Genomic DNA, 17,746 nt, shown 5'->3' on the forward strand with positions numbered 1-17,746 from the left:
TCTTCGTAGACTATGAAAACAGTGAATACCACTGTCGGCACAATATATGCTGGAACGAGTGTGGACTAGGTACAAGTCAGTGACAAGGGATTAGACCAGAGAGAAAGCAGAAAATATTATGTTTACCAGTTCGTATGCAGCTTCATGGCAGAAACACTTTGTTTGAGGACAGAACTAGTTCGTGAACATTTTTGCACTCAAGCAACTTATTGTTAGCCCCCCCCCCTCCCCCCTTATCTAATCATCTGCATCTGCAAGACTAAACCATATGCTTCTACAAGACTAAACTGCAATTCACACGTAAGTATGGCGCAAGGATTCTTCGAACCATCTTTGGACTATTTCTCTACCGTTACTCTCTCTCTCTCTCTCTCTCTCTCTCTCTCTCTCTCTCTCTCTCCCTCTCAGCGGGTGGCAAAAATGAACGCTTAAATCTTCCTGTACAAGATCTGGTTTTAATGATTACCACCACAACTCGCTTACTATATCCGTGGCATGCTCTCCCCAGTTTCGCTCCAGTCCGCAGCCACGCTGCTGCTACGGTCGCAGGTTCGAATCCTGCCTCGGGTATGGATGTGTGTGATGTCCTTAGGTTAGTTAGGTTTAAGTACTTCTAAGTCTAAGGGACTGATGACCTCAGATGTGAAGTCCCATAGTGCTTAGAGCCATTTGTCCCATTTTATCCACATTCGGGATAATACGTAACGAGCTGCCCATCTTTGGACTTTTCAGTGTCCTCCTTCAATCTTTACTTTAACAGAGGAAGGACAAGCGTAGTGTCGGCAGTCTTTGATTTCCCTTTCCCGAAAAATTATCGATGTGTTCGTTCCAATTTAAGCTGTTCGTAATGGTAACTCCTTTATATACCTGTTATTTATGGTGTAATCGTAATTTAACGTTTTTTAGTTTGCAAAACTTTTTCCAATTGATCTGGATTTTCTGATGACTTTAATAGACGGTAACTGACGACATCATCATCTGTAGGCAATCCAAGAGGGCTACTTAGACGGTCTCCTAAACCGTTATATGTATCGGAAATAGCAGAGGGCCTATAACACTTACTTGGGTGAATGCTAGATATAACTTCTGTTTTATTCAATGATTTTCCGTCGATTACTACGTACTTTGACCCTTATGACAGGAAATCATGAATCCAGTGGCAGAACTGAGACGATGCACTATAGGCGCGAAACCCAATTAGAAATCTCGTTTGAGGAAAGGTGTCAATAAACTTCTGGAAATCTAAAAATATGCAGTCCATCTGACATTCCTGATCTATAGCACTCATTACTTCGTGCGAATAAAGAGTTCGTTGTGTTTTACAGGAACGTTTTTTTCTGAATGCGTGCTTGCTGTTTCTCAGTAAATCGTTTTCTTCGAGGTAGTTCATAATGTTCGAAAACATCATATGTTCCAAACTCCTCCTGAAAATTGATGTCAGTGATTTGGGTCTGTAATTCAGAAGATTAGTCGTATTTCCATTTGTTGAGTATTGGCGTGACCGGTGCAACATTCCATTCTTTGCATATGGATCTTTCGTCAAGCAAACGGTTGTATAATTATGATTTCTAAGTATGTTGCTATTGTATCAGGATATTATCAAAGGAACCTAATTGGTGTACTATCTGGACTGAAAGACTGTATTAAGTGATTTAAGCTGCCCCACTACACCGAGGACATCTATTATTAAGTGACGCATGCAGGTAGCTGATCAAGATTCAGTTCTGGACTATTAACTTCGTCTTCTTCGGTAAGGGAATTTCCAAAAACTGTGTTTAATAGCTCTGCTTTAGTAGCGCTGTCATCGCTAATGTTTCCATGTGTGTTGTGCAGTTAAGGTGTCGATTGTGTCTTGCTGCTGATGTACTTCCCACACGATCAGAATCTCTTTGGATTATCTCAATTGTCACGGTGCCTTTGTCTGATTGGCATACCGATTCTGGACTATACGGCCTCCAAACCGAAACTTTTTCATCGCCCCATGAAGTACCTGTATGGTACAATATGATGAAATTTAGCCAAGAAATCTCAGACTTCGTAATAGTTGCAGATACTAATGTGTGAAAGACTAGAGGGTAAGTGTGAATGAGAAGAAAATTTTACAAATTATATACTTACTAGAAGTTGAACAACAAGGCAGGTAAAATCATTAATGTTGAATCTACATGTGTTTTGCAGCAGCCAAGCAATACTGGTGCGAATATTAATGCGTGATCAAGTTTCATGTCACGTTTTATACCCAGACTTAGTACGTATTTCTAAGCAAGGACCAGACCAAGTCAAGCCAGATGCTAGAAGGGAATTTCATTGAATCTGCTGTGAGCTGTTACAGTAGTCTAAAAGTGTCATCTGTATTATAGACAGTACACCTCGATAAGCCATGGCACAATAAAAATGAAATAATAGGAAAGTAAGCTGTAACCAAAGTGGTCTTCTTTTATGTTGGAAGGACTTACCGGTTTAACCGATAGCCTTTTGGGGTGAATTTGTTGACAGCCGTCTTCTTTTGTGCTTCAAGGGTCACAGCCTATCCAAAAAATATAGAGCCAGCCCACAATTTCCCATCATCGACGACTGCATTTATGGGGCTGATGGAAATAGAGAGATAATTTGCCAGTGAATAAGCTCTTAACACACCTTGCTTACTAGTCCTCTCAGCCATAAAAATGTAGTAGAAGTGAGTTGATGTGCACTAAGAGAAGTTAGACAAGGTGAAAGCCCACAATTGCGTACTTTATTATTTAGCCAAGTCTGCTATGCCAAGGAGAGGTCTTATTAACTATGAACCGCACTTTATGACCAAAATGCAGACTGAGACGCTGAAGAAGATGACAATAATACTAGTACATATACACCTCGTATCCGTTCCCGTAGTATGGGTATAATGCGAAATTACACAACCTGCCACCCATCCTGACAATAGCAGTGTGCTTCGTGGTCTGGGAGGTTGGATGAATTCACAGAGATAACAAACAACTTCCAGCATGGTACTACTACACGGTCCAGTCATATGAATGTGACCACCCCCTATGTTCACCGTCAATAACCACTCACTTACGCCACGTGTCAGTATTACCAATGGAGGATATGTGTGAGGCGTGTATGGAGGAGGGGGGGGGGGGAGGGGGCGGAAACAGTGCAGATGGAGAAATTTACCTGACGTCGAAACCGGCATGATCATTGGCTTTCAGGCCAAGGATGGAAGCATTTCCGAAGCGGCAAAGTATGTAAATTTTGCCTGCTGCCGTGCTTAAACTAATGTCGCTGGAAATGAGCGTACGTCATTGTGGACCGGGAGTTCCCCATTCGGGGAAGTGATGATGAGGACAACACAACACCCAGTCCCTGAGCGAAGAAAGTCTCCTGCCCCAGCCGGGAATCGAACCCGGCCCCCTTGGCGTGGCATTCTGCCGCGTTGACCGCTCAGCTAACGGAGGCGGACTATCCGAAACCGTTGCTGAGGCAGTGGTGGTGCACCACGGGCCATAAAAGACAGGGGTGAACGACAGCTGTGGAAATGTTTACAGCCGAACAGATGTCCAACTGTTGAGCTACTCAGCACCCAGACGAACCAAGGGGCTACCAACAATCTCTCCTCAACGACTGTTCAGCGAGCGTTATTGGCCACGGGCCTCCGCAGCAGCGCCTTGTTCATGCAACCGTGCTGAATGCCGTTCGTCGGTGACGGAGGCTGGAATTGGCACGCCAGTACTACAACTGGACGTCCACTGAGTGGCGACAGGTGGCCTTTACAGGTGACAGATGGCCGTTGGCGTGCACGGCATGAAACGTCTGAAAGCAAACACCGTGCTATAGTCGTCGGGAAGGTGAAGGCCGGAGGAGGGAGTGTTATGGTCTGGGGAATGTTTTCATGGCATTCCCTGGATTAGCTCGTCATTGTAGAAGTCATAATGGATCAACATAAGTATGCATCTAACGTTGAGGACCATGCTCACCCCTGAATGTTGTCTGTTTTTCCTCGGCACATTGGGATCTACCAGCAGCAAAATGAAACGTGTCACACAGCTCTCAGTGTAGTTGTGTAGTTCGAGGCGTACCAGGATGAGTTTACCGTACTCCCCTGACCAACAAACTCCCCAAATTGAAACCCAGACAGAATCTCTGGAACGACCTCGATCGAGCTGTCCTCACCATGAATCCTCAGCGGAGAAATGTCGTGCAGATGGCCACGTTACTGGGGTTGGCATCCCTGTCGGTAGCTTCCAGGAACTCAATTACTTTTTTCCTGCACGTCTCGCAGCGGCGCGCACTGCAAAATGTTATCAGGTTTTTTTACAGGTGGTCACATTAATGAGACTGGACTGTGTACATATACTCGTATTTTAATATCATTAGCTGGATGAGTGGAATTTTTATACAGCTGACGACCTACCCCAGTCCATGTGGCGTGATTTAGACGAAACATCAAGAAAGGGTATGAGAAGAAACATATTAATTACGCTGCTGTTTTGGTATTTCTGAACAGTTTCCACAAAAATCATTTAATACCATCGCATCTTCATTGATTTAATCCTCTTTGACTTCATACATTTTATTTGGGTGAGTTTAATTGAACTGGTATCGTGGAAAGGGGCTGACATTGTCGCTGTACGTGTTCCTGAGGGTTCTATGATGAGTTGGGTCTGTAAGGATAGCATCCAGCAATGATATTTGCAGCTTTGTTTTTTTGTGTATGAACACACACGGTTCATAATTTCCAATCACATGGGGCTTGGTAGGCAAGTACTTGTAAAACGAGGGTATCAAGGGCGTCGAATCACGAGTTAGTTGTCCAAACAAAATTCCTACTGCACATACTGGAAATGTTCGAAGCTGAAAGACACCAAACACAGTATTCTCTCTGGGAATCATTGCTGAAGTCTCATCAGTGGGCGGTGTTCCATTAAGCCATGCAGGCCAGCTTGATACAAAATACCGGAAGCCACCTGGTATCCTGTGTTGAATTGTAATGGCAGTACAATCTATGGTATGTCACCAGTGTAGGGGTATCACACTCGGCATGCACAGCCCTTGGCTGACATTCTACGACAATGTGCCGGCAACCTTTTAGTGTACACGTTTTTGTTGGTTCTCGATGATTGTTTACTTTAGGAACATGAGTGTACATTGATATAATACAGCTTTGTAACTGATGTAGTGTTGAACATGGCAACAGAAAGTTCGCTTCTTCAGTGTAGTGTATAACTGTATTGATAGGAAAATATCACTTACCTCAGATAATGATGTGGTAGACGCATTCCACAACGTAAGTATAAGCTTCTACTGTGTACATGTCACGGATTACCATGAAAGAAATCCACAATTCCATCTTCCAAGATAATCACAGGACGTAACTACTCCATGTTATAAAGGCACAAATAAAAAAGTATTGCGTCACTTATTTTTTCTTTTGATAATAAAATAATTCCTCAAAAATATCCGGTTTTAAAAACGTTACATAATTAATTGCTTGAATCACAGGTAATGAAATAACGGTGTGGTAGAATACTCAAGACTACCTTTCAATGTTTTATTTTTTCTTCAGTTTTAGTTCTATTCTTAAGCATAACATCGAATAATAGCCTCACGTTGTCATTGTTTTCGGATGTGTACTGTAAAGGAAATTTTTCATTTTAACAACGTGCCTTCGACGATGGAACAAGTGAGTTATTAAAAAGAAAAAGAAAACTCATTGGTAACGGACACCAGCTATAATCTGACAAATCTTCCACGAATAAAGAACTATCGTGAAGGTCAAGTTCAGTTTCAGTTTCATTGTAGCAATTTACAAGGTGATTCGTGGCTATTGGTACAGTTCAAACAGTTTTTATACAAACGTTTCCTTTATTACACTTGAGCATAGCACTGGTTTAATTTTGGAAACACAACCACAAGTAACAATAAAGCTTTTTTATATAGCAAGGAATAAGCACGTACATTATTTTCTGTATTCGTATTTGGACAGATGTATTGCAGATTTGATCTGGCTCACAGAATCTTGGAGAGTCGTATTTCATTGTGTCAGATTAATATAGCTCTGCAGTTAACATCACGAGTTAAGTTTTAGAGCCTTTCAAAATTGAGCAATAATTAATATACATTTCTTAATTCTACTTATCTTATAAACTTACTTAAAACAAAATAGTCTTACCATCAATACTATAACAGTTCCTATAAGAAATGTAAAGTAGATAGTTATTCTGTATGTAACTCTCGTATTGTACTTTCGTGTATAACAAGGGGTAACGCCTGGAAACAAAGTTTACACTGTGATGCGACATCTACATTTCAGTATTAGAAGACCGTCAAGCAAATCAGTTACTTGAATATAAGAATTTCTTAAAAGTATATATACAGTATATTAAATTGCATGAGGACAAAGACAATTAAAAACTAAAATTAATTACCAGCTCCCATTATACGCTGGTTTAAATTGAAATGGTGAGACCTTTGGTATAAATTCACGAGAAAATATAAGAAAACTATTTTTCAGCTTCGATGTTAGCGTTAATAATTGTTATATTCTGTGTAATTTAAACACATGACATTAATGGAACCTCACAAAAATGGTATAGTTATTGGGAATATGAAGCCCCTCTGTCCTATCAGGAAAGCGTTTAACAGTCTCTTAAGAATGATGTGAAAAAGTCAGCTAGTGACATAAAACAAGATGCAAATTTCATAAGAAAAAGTGAGAAATACAGTCGAATTTTAAAAGATTCTCTTTCTCTTAGTTTACAAAATAAACATGAATCTCTTCATACAGCTTTAATTTTAAAATATTGAACAATATCTAGTTGTAACTACACAGTGCATTACTTTGTAATTCATATATCAGACAAGATTTGGAATACGCACCCAGGTTTCAATACATACGAACAAAGATTTATGAGGACATCAGTGAAGGCTCGCGTTTCCATCTTCATTTGTTTTATTGAGTCATCTCGACGTAACGATTACGAAAAACATAGTACAGTCTGCGTTGCACACGGTTCAGAATTCTAATCCATGTCACACATGCGTCATCTCCAGGTCTAATTTCTGTTCAAGATAATCACCTCTGCGTCAGCTTAGTTGGCATTGCTTTTGGCTGTTTGTGGTGTAACCATCTTAACGCCTACTGGGCTGTTCTTCATGAAGTAGTCTACTACAGCGAAATGATGGAAAATTATATCAATTATCAGTAGCGGACCATCTTGAAATTATGTTTTATTTGTCTGTATAAAAAAATTACCGCGTAAACAACAAATGTTCGTCTAAAACTACATTCATACCTTGACATAAGTTCTGACTATGTTCAGGGCCTTACAAGTCTACTCGTACGAGGTTCCAGAAATTAGTAGCGTGACAACTACAAGAGACAGAAAAAAAACTGACATAGATTTACTTAGAATCTGTCCACTGACACTCAGTGAATTTGTTCCAGAGTGTTCCACAATAGGCCACGATGTTAGAACATAGCGTACATTTTACTCGCATGAATCAGATTATACTACAATAAATTTCATATGTCAAAAAAATGGTTCAAATCGCTCTGAGCACTATGGGACTTAACTGCTGAGGTCATCAGTCCCCAAGAACTTAGAATTACTTAAACCTAACTAACCTAAGGAGATCACACACATCCATACCCGAGGCAGGATTCGAACCTGCGACAGTAGCGGTCGCGCGGTTTTCATATTTCATGTTAGGAAGATCATGTATAGGCCTGTACAAAGGAAAAGCTGAGTAAAGTGTGGGGCAGGATTACTTTTGATCCAGGAAAGGGAAAGAAAAACGAGATGCCATTCGATATTTGAAGATTTCAGGACAAATAATGCTAGAAGTTAACAGGGATATATGTACACTTGTTTTGTTGATTGTGAAAAAGCAGTTGATATGTTTGGCATGAGTATCCTCCATCAGACCTTAAAAATATTCTTAGAGGAACAGAGGACTGATATAGGAAATTTACATTAGACTGGTGATGAGGAAACAGATAAAACGTATTTCGGAAGTGTTGTTAGACATGGGTTCGTTTGTTGTCAACGTTTTTCACTGTTTATACTAGTAAGTTAATATACGCTATACAGGAATAGAAAACGCAAGAGGCACAACGCTAGGAGGAGAAACGATAAAGATAATTAAGAAGGCAGATGATAAATCAGCCTTCACAGCATCCTAGGAGGAAGTACCACTACTTTTAGTGATAGCGAATGGGAGCAGAATATTTCTGATGCAAGAAGTTTTGCAAAGACGAAAGATTTGTTGAGGCTAAAAGAAATTCACAAAGAACTAAGGAAGAGATGGTTTGCGTGATTTGCCTGGAGTGCGGTTTTAGGTGGCAGTGACTCATGGAAAAGCAAAAAGAAACAGGAAAACTGGGTTATTTATAAATGCTGTTGCGGAGACACGAAAAAAGTTAAATGGACTGACAGAATAAAAAATGAAGAAGTACATCTAAGAATAGGAGGATAGTGGTGAAAATGATAAGAACGGGGAAATCATTTTAGTTAGAACACATTGCGTTTAAATACTCTCGAACGAAAGGTCAGCGAAGGAAGGATTGCGGGGTAGAGAGGAAGAGGAAGAATAAGGTTTGGAATGTTATATTGCACCAAAAATTGACACAGTTGGCAGAAGATTAAGTAAGATACACATGTCAGACGAAAGTGGAGAGCGCCGGCCGAGGTGGCCGTGCGGTTCTAGGCGCTACAGTCTGGAACCGCGCGACCGCTACGGTCGCAGGTTCGAATCCTGCATCGGGCATGGATGTGTGTGATGTCCTTAGGTTAGTTAGGTTTAAGTTGTTCTAAGTTCTAGGGGGCTGATGACCTCAGCAGTTAAGCCCCATAGTGCTCAGAGCCATTTGAACCATTTTTTTTGAAAGTGGAGAGCGCCCAGTCAATGCTTATCGTAAATCAGATATACCAAAGAAGAAACCTTCTAAAATAAAATAGGCACAGTGTTGTCAATAAACTCACTGAAATTGTGTGAGATTGTACTGTTACAAAATTCAATATTGGCCTTTTTACCAAAGGAGGAAGTTGAGCGAGACATGGTAGCGTCGAAGTTGACGTGCTTCTCATGACGATTTTCCTCTGCTTCATTGTTGATAGTGTCGGCTCCACATTATTGAATATGTTTCTGTCTTAAATTTGCCTGGAAAATTCACAAAGGCCGATAAGATATTCATTCGTTGATACTGACCGTGCACAGCGTAACGTGGACATCTCACATAATTCGAAAATTGTTTTAGGCATCGAAAATAAGTTTTCAGCAAGTAATTTCTTGTATTTTTAACGTTTGTGTCTTTTTATCTGTGGAAATACTAACGCAACTATATTTTAATGGAATCATTCACTTTCTTTATTGGCATTCGAAACCTTTCGGAAAGAGAAGTTCACTGATTTGTTGACAACTGAAGTGAAAATTCCCCGAAAATAAATAGGTAATTCTCTAAATACAAGATCCAAGGTAGGGGTCAAGTCTTTATATCTCATTTTATGCATCTGTAAACATCGCTGAACAGAGCTCGGCCCGGATGCTAAAAACGGTGCGCTGCGGAAGGGATAGCTCCTATCGCACATGTAGATAATTGTCTAACTAACTCTTTTCTTTTTTTTAACACTGCAAACCTCCGCGAACATTTTGTCAGTGAACTTATCTGTCCAAGAGATTTAGAATTTCATTAACAAAAGATTATCCTTCCCTTAAAACAAAACTTTTGCTCTGTGTATCGTTAGATAAAAAAGTTACAGGTGTTAGTAATACAGAAAAATGCTTGCCTCTTCGCGTACACTCATTCGCTGTTGACTGTTTACAAAATGTTTCAGTGTCCAAGTTACGTAATTTAGCTTATATATTTGATCAGTTTTTTTTAACATCTCAAAAAGGCAGCCACGAAGTCATTTGCGCTTAAGTCATGGAGAGACACACTATCAGTTTGATAGCTTATGAAGCTCCGGAAGGGCCTATGACTAATGCTAAATTGCTGGAACAAAATTTCGTTTTTTGTGAGCTGTTCATACTACTGGTGTAACTATAGCAGCACCGTAAGGCAGTCGCTTGAAGTGCGTACGAAACCGTTATTAACAGGAGCTATGGCAAGATAATTCTAGAATCTAGCGCTGATGCGAAGAAAGCTGACATACAGAAACGATCAACCGTTTTGGTTTCCCGCGCTCGTGAGATGACGGAAAGTGGTGTTCTAATTACAGAAGCACTAAGTGCTTACACGGATAATCTCATTGTAATTGATAATTATTCTGGGTGGGGCAAGTACCGAAAGTTTTTGCGGAAACAAAGAATTAATTATTCGTTGCTTGCTCTTATATACTGTGCAACTACTGAGTTGCCACCAGGAGGTAAAGTGACGGTCGTATAGATTAGTTGATGTTCAGGTGTACGAAATCCAGTACTAGGTCAAGGGATAGATTTAGAATCTGGAAATGACGGCAAGAAGCACAGAGATGCAGGTTATGCCAGTTGGTGCCGTGGCCAGGGAGAGGAATGAGTGCGTGGCTGCGTGTGGCTGCCTCCTGCTGCTGCTGCTGCTGGCGCTCTCCGGATCGGCTGGCCCGCGACACACCAGGGAGTCTACAGGATACTGCTCGCAGTGGATCTGCGGACACACACAAGATCTCAGCTCTACATTTCCAGATTAGCAGCTCAACAATAAATATGATAGCATTTCCCAAATTTTTCAGCATTTAGGAAAACTTCAACTGAGAGATATACATTGAGCTGCTGAAGCAACTAACTGCAGCAAATTTTAACGAATGTATAACAATTTTTTCGTGGCAGTGAAACATACACCATCCGCCCAAAACGTTCCGAGACTGATTGTCTTACTGACGTACAAGCGACGACAGCGCAATACTTAGATGGCAGCTTGAAACTACAAACGACAGATATACATTCGACCAGGCAGCTATGAGCAGGCAGTGTTAAGTAGTGGACGTGCACCAGTGGTGTATCAACGTTGATATGTCACAAATCACGATAGCACGATATAGTAACGAACTGAAAACTATAAATAAACTTTTTAAGACATTTCCCAGGATGTTTCGAAGAAGGGCAAAGAGTGTGCAAAATTCGTCCCGCACACCTTTTCTCCTGTTCAATAACAACGACACGTGAACGCCTGCCGCCACTTTATTGAACTGCAACATGTAGGCAACCTTTTTTCGCAAGACTTCGTGTTAGGAATACGAACCTACCTGAAAACGACAATGGGTTTTTGGTGGCTCGCCGAGTCCCAAGAAGGCGCGCACGTGACGCGCGAATAGAACAACATTCCAAAGAAGGACTTTTCTAACAGTTCCGCATAGTTGTGTGAACGTTCTGTGCGTTGTACTCAAGCGTGAGGTGGGGCGTGGGTGAAGGAGGTGGGGGAACTATGTAGAACACCTGATGCAATAAAACCACGATATTAACTTTTCTCTATTTTTTTGTTAATCCAGTCTCGAAATTTTTTGGATTGAAGGGATGTGTTTTGCGAATAAAAGCCCGTTAGCGCTCTATATTTCGGATTTAATTTCCTATAAGTATTTTTGAGCGCAAGCTCCGTTTTTGTGTTTCCAAGTTTCACTTGAAGTTATTCATCATGGTGCGTGAAGCTGTTGTACCTGTAAATTGTGAGAAATTTCTTGACTGTTAGATCCTCAATATATGCCCTGATGTCACAGTGTTTTCTTCTCGAAGAATCCATAGTGGAAAAGGAAGAGAATCAACTCACTGTTAATATGGCTGACAAATTACAGTGTAACATAAATAGACTGATAATCCATCTGGAGGAAATGTAATTTTAGAAACAATTGTTTTCATATTATTTAAAAAAATGTCGTATTTCTGAAGCCACTGCTTTAGATGAATATAACCTTCACAAAAAGGTGGCTTTAGTGAACAGCACTGGCATGTAAATTCTTGGTTGATACCTTTAACAAGAAATAGTACATTTCCTCCCCTCATCCTTGTTGTATCACATCTTAGGCTCCACGTCAAATGACGTCGTCGTAGAAGTGACGGTAAACTATAATTTGCTTCTTAGAGGGTGGACTGCATGTCTTCCTCATATAATCTTGCTAGCAGACGTTAGGGTCTTTCTACCATTTAAGATGACTATGTAATCCATGTATATGATACGGGCTCCCACAATGAGAGGTCTTCAATGCCTTTTGCACATCTGCACTTTCCATTCTCCTATGTTGTACCGTTGTTGCACATAATATTCTATAGCGTTTTACTACCTCCTGCCCAAGAGTCGAGCTACTGAGAATCTTACATCGTCTGTTTTATATCTTCTGAACACGGGTAGCGCCCGGATATTTGCACTACAATGGCATCGTCCATCTTCCATTTCTCAGTATGTTCTCCTGCACTCACCCACTTTTCTGAGTGGTAAATTGTCACCGATTTTCTCTCCAGTGTCAATATCTCGTACTGGACACAAGTGACAAACTGAGCAGTATCGCATACAAAGACGTCGGAATAGATGTTCTGGTAGACGAAGTCTACGGTATGCAGCTAACGGATTGTTTTGAAGATCGAGTCATCATCTTACTTACACGATCCATAAAGACGCTGATGGGGATGCTCCAGAGTCGTCAGAGCAGCCATCTGGGCCAAAAGTTCCACATTACAAACCAGGGATGGAGCGCAAGTCAAGCACTCAGTGTACTAAGATGTTCATCGTCATGGTTAAAGTGCCATGACAGCATTAAAACTATAAACGTGATGATCGGCTGAGAACCTCGCGACTTCTCGGATAGTAAGAGCCATGTACCGTCGTTAGATTGTTTGTGCCATGATCAGAAGAATTTCTGACAAGGACGCAGTTCCCCCGTTAATTATACAATGAAGTATGAATTCAGCGTAGGAGACACTGCACAGCCAATGGCAGAGAAATTCACTAGAGTTATTCCTATAGCCAGTCAGTATCTAACATTCCATCGCGATCAACCAATCGTTAAAACGAACGTTTAGGACTTCAGTAGCACAAAAGTCGGAGTTTTCTACTATGAGAGCGATTAATAAACCTATATTTAACATAATGTTTGCTCAGACTACACAAACATAAGGCTTTAATTGCATTAAACTTTCTCTGGTCGTGAAGGGACCTGGTGAAACGCACTTACAAGAAACCCCTTGCGTGCGAGGTCGCAAGTTAAGCCTTTAGTAAGGCTCATTAGAAAGGGCTGTGTTAACAATTATGACTCACCATGTGCATCAGGAGGGTGACAGAAAACGAGTGTCCGGGAGGTGCAGTGATCTACTTTCTATTAGGTGTATGCATTACACCTCACAAAATGGACACCGTCGCCGTTCAAGAAATGCTAAAAAAAAGACCGCTTAACTAGCGCCATGAACACCGAACGAAAAGGGAAAAATGGCGCGTCACAGTGATCACAGAGGTTCGCACCATTAAGATCTATGGCGAATTCCTTGAGAGTTACAAATCGTACAGGACGTTCAGCTAGGTAACCAAACTTTAGGAAAGCATATACAGTCATGTTGATGTAACGTGGTGATAAGAACTGACGGAATTTGGTGGCACGTAACTGAATGTGAAACAGTCTGTCGAGGAGCTTATCGTGAAAATGCCTATCCTCTAAGGCACAGCTGCAGATAATTCGATAATACGCGGATAGGCACGGAAGAAACAAACATCCAGAGGCTCAGTTTATCCAGTGATTCCAGATGGTATGAGCTGTTACGTCACACAGTTTTTAGGAGGGATATTTTGCTGTAAGGGAGGCTGATTTTTATACATAGACCAGGAATGAAGCAAAGCAAAAGTAAGTGCTCTTACCATAGTCAAAGTTCACTTACGCCCATTTTCCCACTCTTTTTTGCTGTGACGTAAGTTGTCCTGTCCGTGCAATATCACGCACACTAGAAGGAGTCGTAGGAGGCAGAGCACCTCGAACTTCTCGTAGCACAATAAATAACTTCTCATCCAGTTTACCATCTAGATTAACACTCGGTATAGTCGAATACGAATGCTGTAAGGCATTGATGTTAGTTGATCTTGATACAGTTTCCTTGGTATTTCTAATTCCCAGGGTTCCTTTCATATGCATTCTCTCTTCAAATCACGATTGGTCGGTGTTGAAAACGAATCCCTTATTGAAAGATGGGATAAGTTTGCGTACTTCAGCTACAAATTTTCGAGCCGATTCCGCGGTTTGCTGTGCATCGTCAGGTGTACGCTTTGTCTGAAACTTCATTACCTTACGTCTTCCAATTGTGTAGCACTGTTTGAAGTTATGCAGCCATCCACTGTTTCCCTTGAAATCACTGTAATCTATGTCGGTCGCAACTTGATGTGCATCAAGTAAGAGCTCATTATTATGCAGATCCTGTACATTATATCGAGCATCCTCTAAATGCGCAAACATCAGTTTTTGTAACAAGTGTGCCTTGTCATCCCTTGAACATCCATAGTGTTTCTTACGCACTACACGGTCACATTGACGCGAACTTACTAGAAATATGTACATAATTATTTTTTCTCTGTGCAGCGGATGATCTCCCATGTACGTCATTATGATTCGTACTCGCTCCTTGGATAACGATTGTCCTTTTGCTACGTCTCACTGGAGACGGAATTTTTGACTCCCTGTCTGACAAGGATGATGAACAACATGGATTGACATATGTTTCTGTCACTTTAACTTGTTAATCAGGTATCGCCATCTTTGTACTCTTCATGTACACTGTCCGCTCAGTCGAGCGTACACGACACCACGTATTGTACTGACTCATCTTGCAGAAGCGCTAATATTTCATCCGCCACCTCTTTCTCACTCTGCAAAATTCCTTGGGTTCCTTTCTGGCGAAATGCCAACTTCGGCAACTGTTGTTGTAGACATAATGCAATATTTTATTTGTTTATTGTTGCCATTGGTCTGCTTTGTATCAACACCATTAGCACTATTGCGCTGTTGTGTGTTAATCGTCTACTAAGCTGTTCAACTACGCTCCGCAGCATCATGCTGTGCTCAACATTGGATACCTCCAGTCCCACCCCCTGTTGCCATTAGCAGCCAATGGTGTGTTTGTATGGTAGGCAATATGTGGGACGTCGAATGCCGCAAACATCACTGGCCTTTTGCGACGTTGCACTTAAGGGATTCCTAGTTTAAAACAACTCAGCACCCAAGAGAGCAACAATAATACAAACACGATGATCAGCCGAACTGTCACAGGCGCAGAGCGTTAAACTGGAAACATAAACGGACTTGAATAGATCCTGGTTGGCAGAACACTTTCCTGTGTTTCTCAATCCACATTTAACTAGAGTTCAGAATCGGAGGAGGCTAGGGGTATGTCAGCTCCAATACGTCAATGCCTAGTAAAGTACCGTGGTGCTCCAACCAATCATCGTCCGAATACCATATTTACCTTTTTAAGAACAGGAGGAGGGAAAGCGGCTGCGGAATAAACTGCTGTGGTTTTCGCTCAGCGTGGACCACGTAGCGAGGTGGTGTCACTTTCCTGGTCAGTGGGAGGATCGTTTTCGTCAGTTTGTTGGAACAGTCAACACGTGATCAGTGTTCACCACGACGGACCTCATGCTAGGGGCCACACAAGAGAAAGTCTTGCACTGAGAGGTCACGCCCCCAGAGGAGTAGTAAGAGGTTCTGATATAAAGCCAAACGTTCATCGTTGGGAAGATGTCAGTTATATTCGTAATGTAAGATAAACCGTTGACCCACGATCCAACAGTCCCTTCGGTAGACACAAATTATCTACCGCTTTTGGATGGGTCAGGCTCTGACTCATCAGATAGCACGTTCTCATGACTTACCCATCTGTCTTTTAGCTGCTTTCTTCCCGACGTATTTCTAGCAAATCCACGATCGTAGGGGCATCAGCAGGCTCAGGTGTCTGTGCCAGTCTCAGCTGACATAGTCTTGGTTGCATCTCTAGAAGGGAATGAAGGGGCAAATGCTCGTTGTATTAGGTCCTCATATTGTTTGTAATTTTCAGATTACAATAATTTTTTCATGATCTTTATTTACTGTATCTTCTTCTTCTTAAAATACTTTGTGCACTATTGACTCCAAAGAGAATGACACGTAGTGTGGTTGTTATACCGTGGTGATGGTGAGCAAGATATCTCTCCTTAACATGCAACTTTGCCACATTTACAGCAATAGCAATTAAAGGTAGTACGTCCATAGCTGTGACACATAAAGTACTTCATTGGAATTAAAATATACTGTCTCAAATGAAGGGGGGCGGGGGGAATCAAGCTGTTACAAATTTTGCAGGACCACAGAGCTAAATGTGGTTGTAAAGGAAGTTGCCGTCACTAGCTCACCATTTACTCTCTTTACATTATATTTTCCATTGCGGTGATACTTTACCCGCTTCATGCGTTTTCATCCCCCTGGTGCCTTACATTAATTAAATCTTGGCTAAACAAAGGTACCTCATCCAAACTAAGGTAATTAAAATTAGTTAATCCTCAAGTAATCAGACATTCTGTACTTGTGAAGCTTGCAGAAATGGAAGTGTATAAACCTTGTTTCCATATATAAAGATTTCCATAATATGCGGTAAGCTTTCAGAAACTAAAATGATGGTACTGTATTGAAAGAGCCATTTTCTATGAATCATGTAATGTTACAACTGAGAGACAAAATTCCTGGTGCAATAATGCCCTCTTTGTTGAGTATATCCATACATATCTCTTTCATAGTGTATTTAAACGAAGAATTTGGTTTAACGTAATTCCCGTAAGCAGCTATGAAAGTAAATGCCTGTCCAACAAGACCTCACCCAAGCCGAATGAACGTATTACATTTTATGTGTGGCAGGTGCCATAGACATTTCCCGCTGTTTCGACTTACCTTCCATCCACCCCTCGACATGTAGCACGACTAATAGTATTGTTTTTTCTTCTTTGCTTATAAATTCGCTCGATCTGAAATCAAGATCCCAATTCGCTTTAGTGTACACCGTTCAATTGTAGCAAGGACTGGTAGCCGCTGACGCATTCAGTTTTTACGGATTTAGCAAATCTCTGTAATACTGGCGTTTTAAGGCATAACTAGATGTATACGAAAGGTTTCTTCTGTGGCAAACTTAGGGAATGATAACAAGAACGATAGAGGCCAGACATATGTGAAATTTGCTGAGAAGAACAATATGTTTCTTCTCAAAGACATCTTCCGCAAATAACAAATGAGAAACGGTCATTCAGTAAAACTGAAATTTTTAATTCATAAAACAGTAAAAATATTTATCAGAGCCGTCTGTCCTATACACTTTCGAACGCAAAGTGATTTTCACCTATTAAGATACAGAAACTCGATCGACAGTATATAAGAAAATGTAGCGTTTATGTGTTACTGGGACAATATACGAGTATTAACTAAACACCAAGATCATGAACAGTGTACAGATACAGACTAGAAAGACATTTATTTAATATATTCACTTAGATAAACGTCAAAGGGAGCTTTAGATTTGATGAAGGCAAATTAAGAGAACATTTCTGATAGAAACAGGCAGCTTTTAAAGGGAAGACTAGAGTTTAGACTAAGCGATACTGGGAATATGTAACAACATGCTGAATAAAACAAAACCATAAGGTGTTGTCTTTGCGAAGATGCGAGAAGGTGGAATGACAATTTTATTAAATAAGACACCGAAAATTGTAAAAATATGACGAGAGCAAAGAAGAACTTACTTTGGGAAGTATTCGCGTTCCATCAGTTAAGGTGGCAGTGGGGACAATAAGGAACAACAATAG

The 17,746-nt window shown here is 40.9% G+C and overlaps 1 protein-coding gene across 1 annotated transcript in view; it reads right to left on the reverse strand.

Moving 5' to 3' along the window:
* Window positions 1-10,417: 10,417 nt before the first annotated feature.
* The window catches only part of LOC124556213, a 152,881-nt gene continuing 145,552 nt past the window's right edge, over window positions 10,418-17,746 (reverse strand). Inside the window, exon 6 of the mRNA XM_047130201.1 lies at window positions 10,418-10,603. Within this exon, the coding sequence (XP_046986157.1) occupies window positions 10,418-10,603 (186 nt within the window). The remainder of the gene's footprint in view (window positions 10,604-17,746) is intronic.

This window comes from Schistocerca americana, chromosome X, assembly GCF_021461395.2.
Source record: "Schistocerca americana isolate TAMUIC-IGC-003095 chromosome X, iqSchAmer2.1, whole genome shotgun sequence".
NCBI lineage: Eukaryota > Metazoa > Arthropoda > Insecta > Orthoptera > Acrididae > Schistocerca > Schistocerca americana.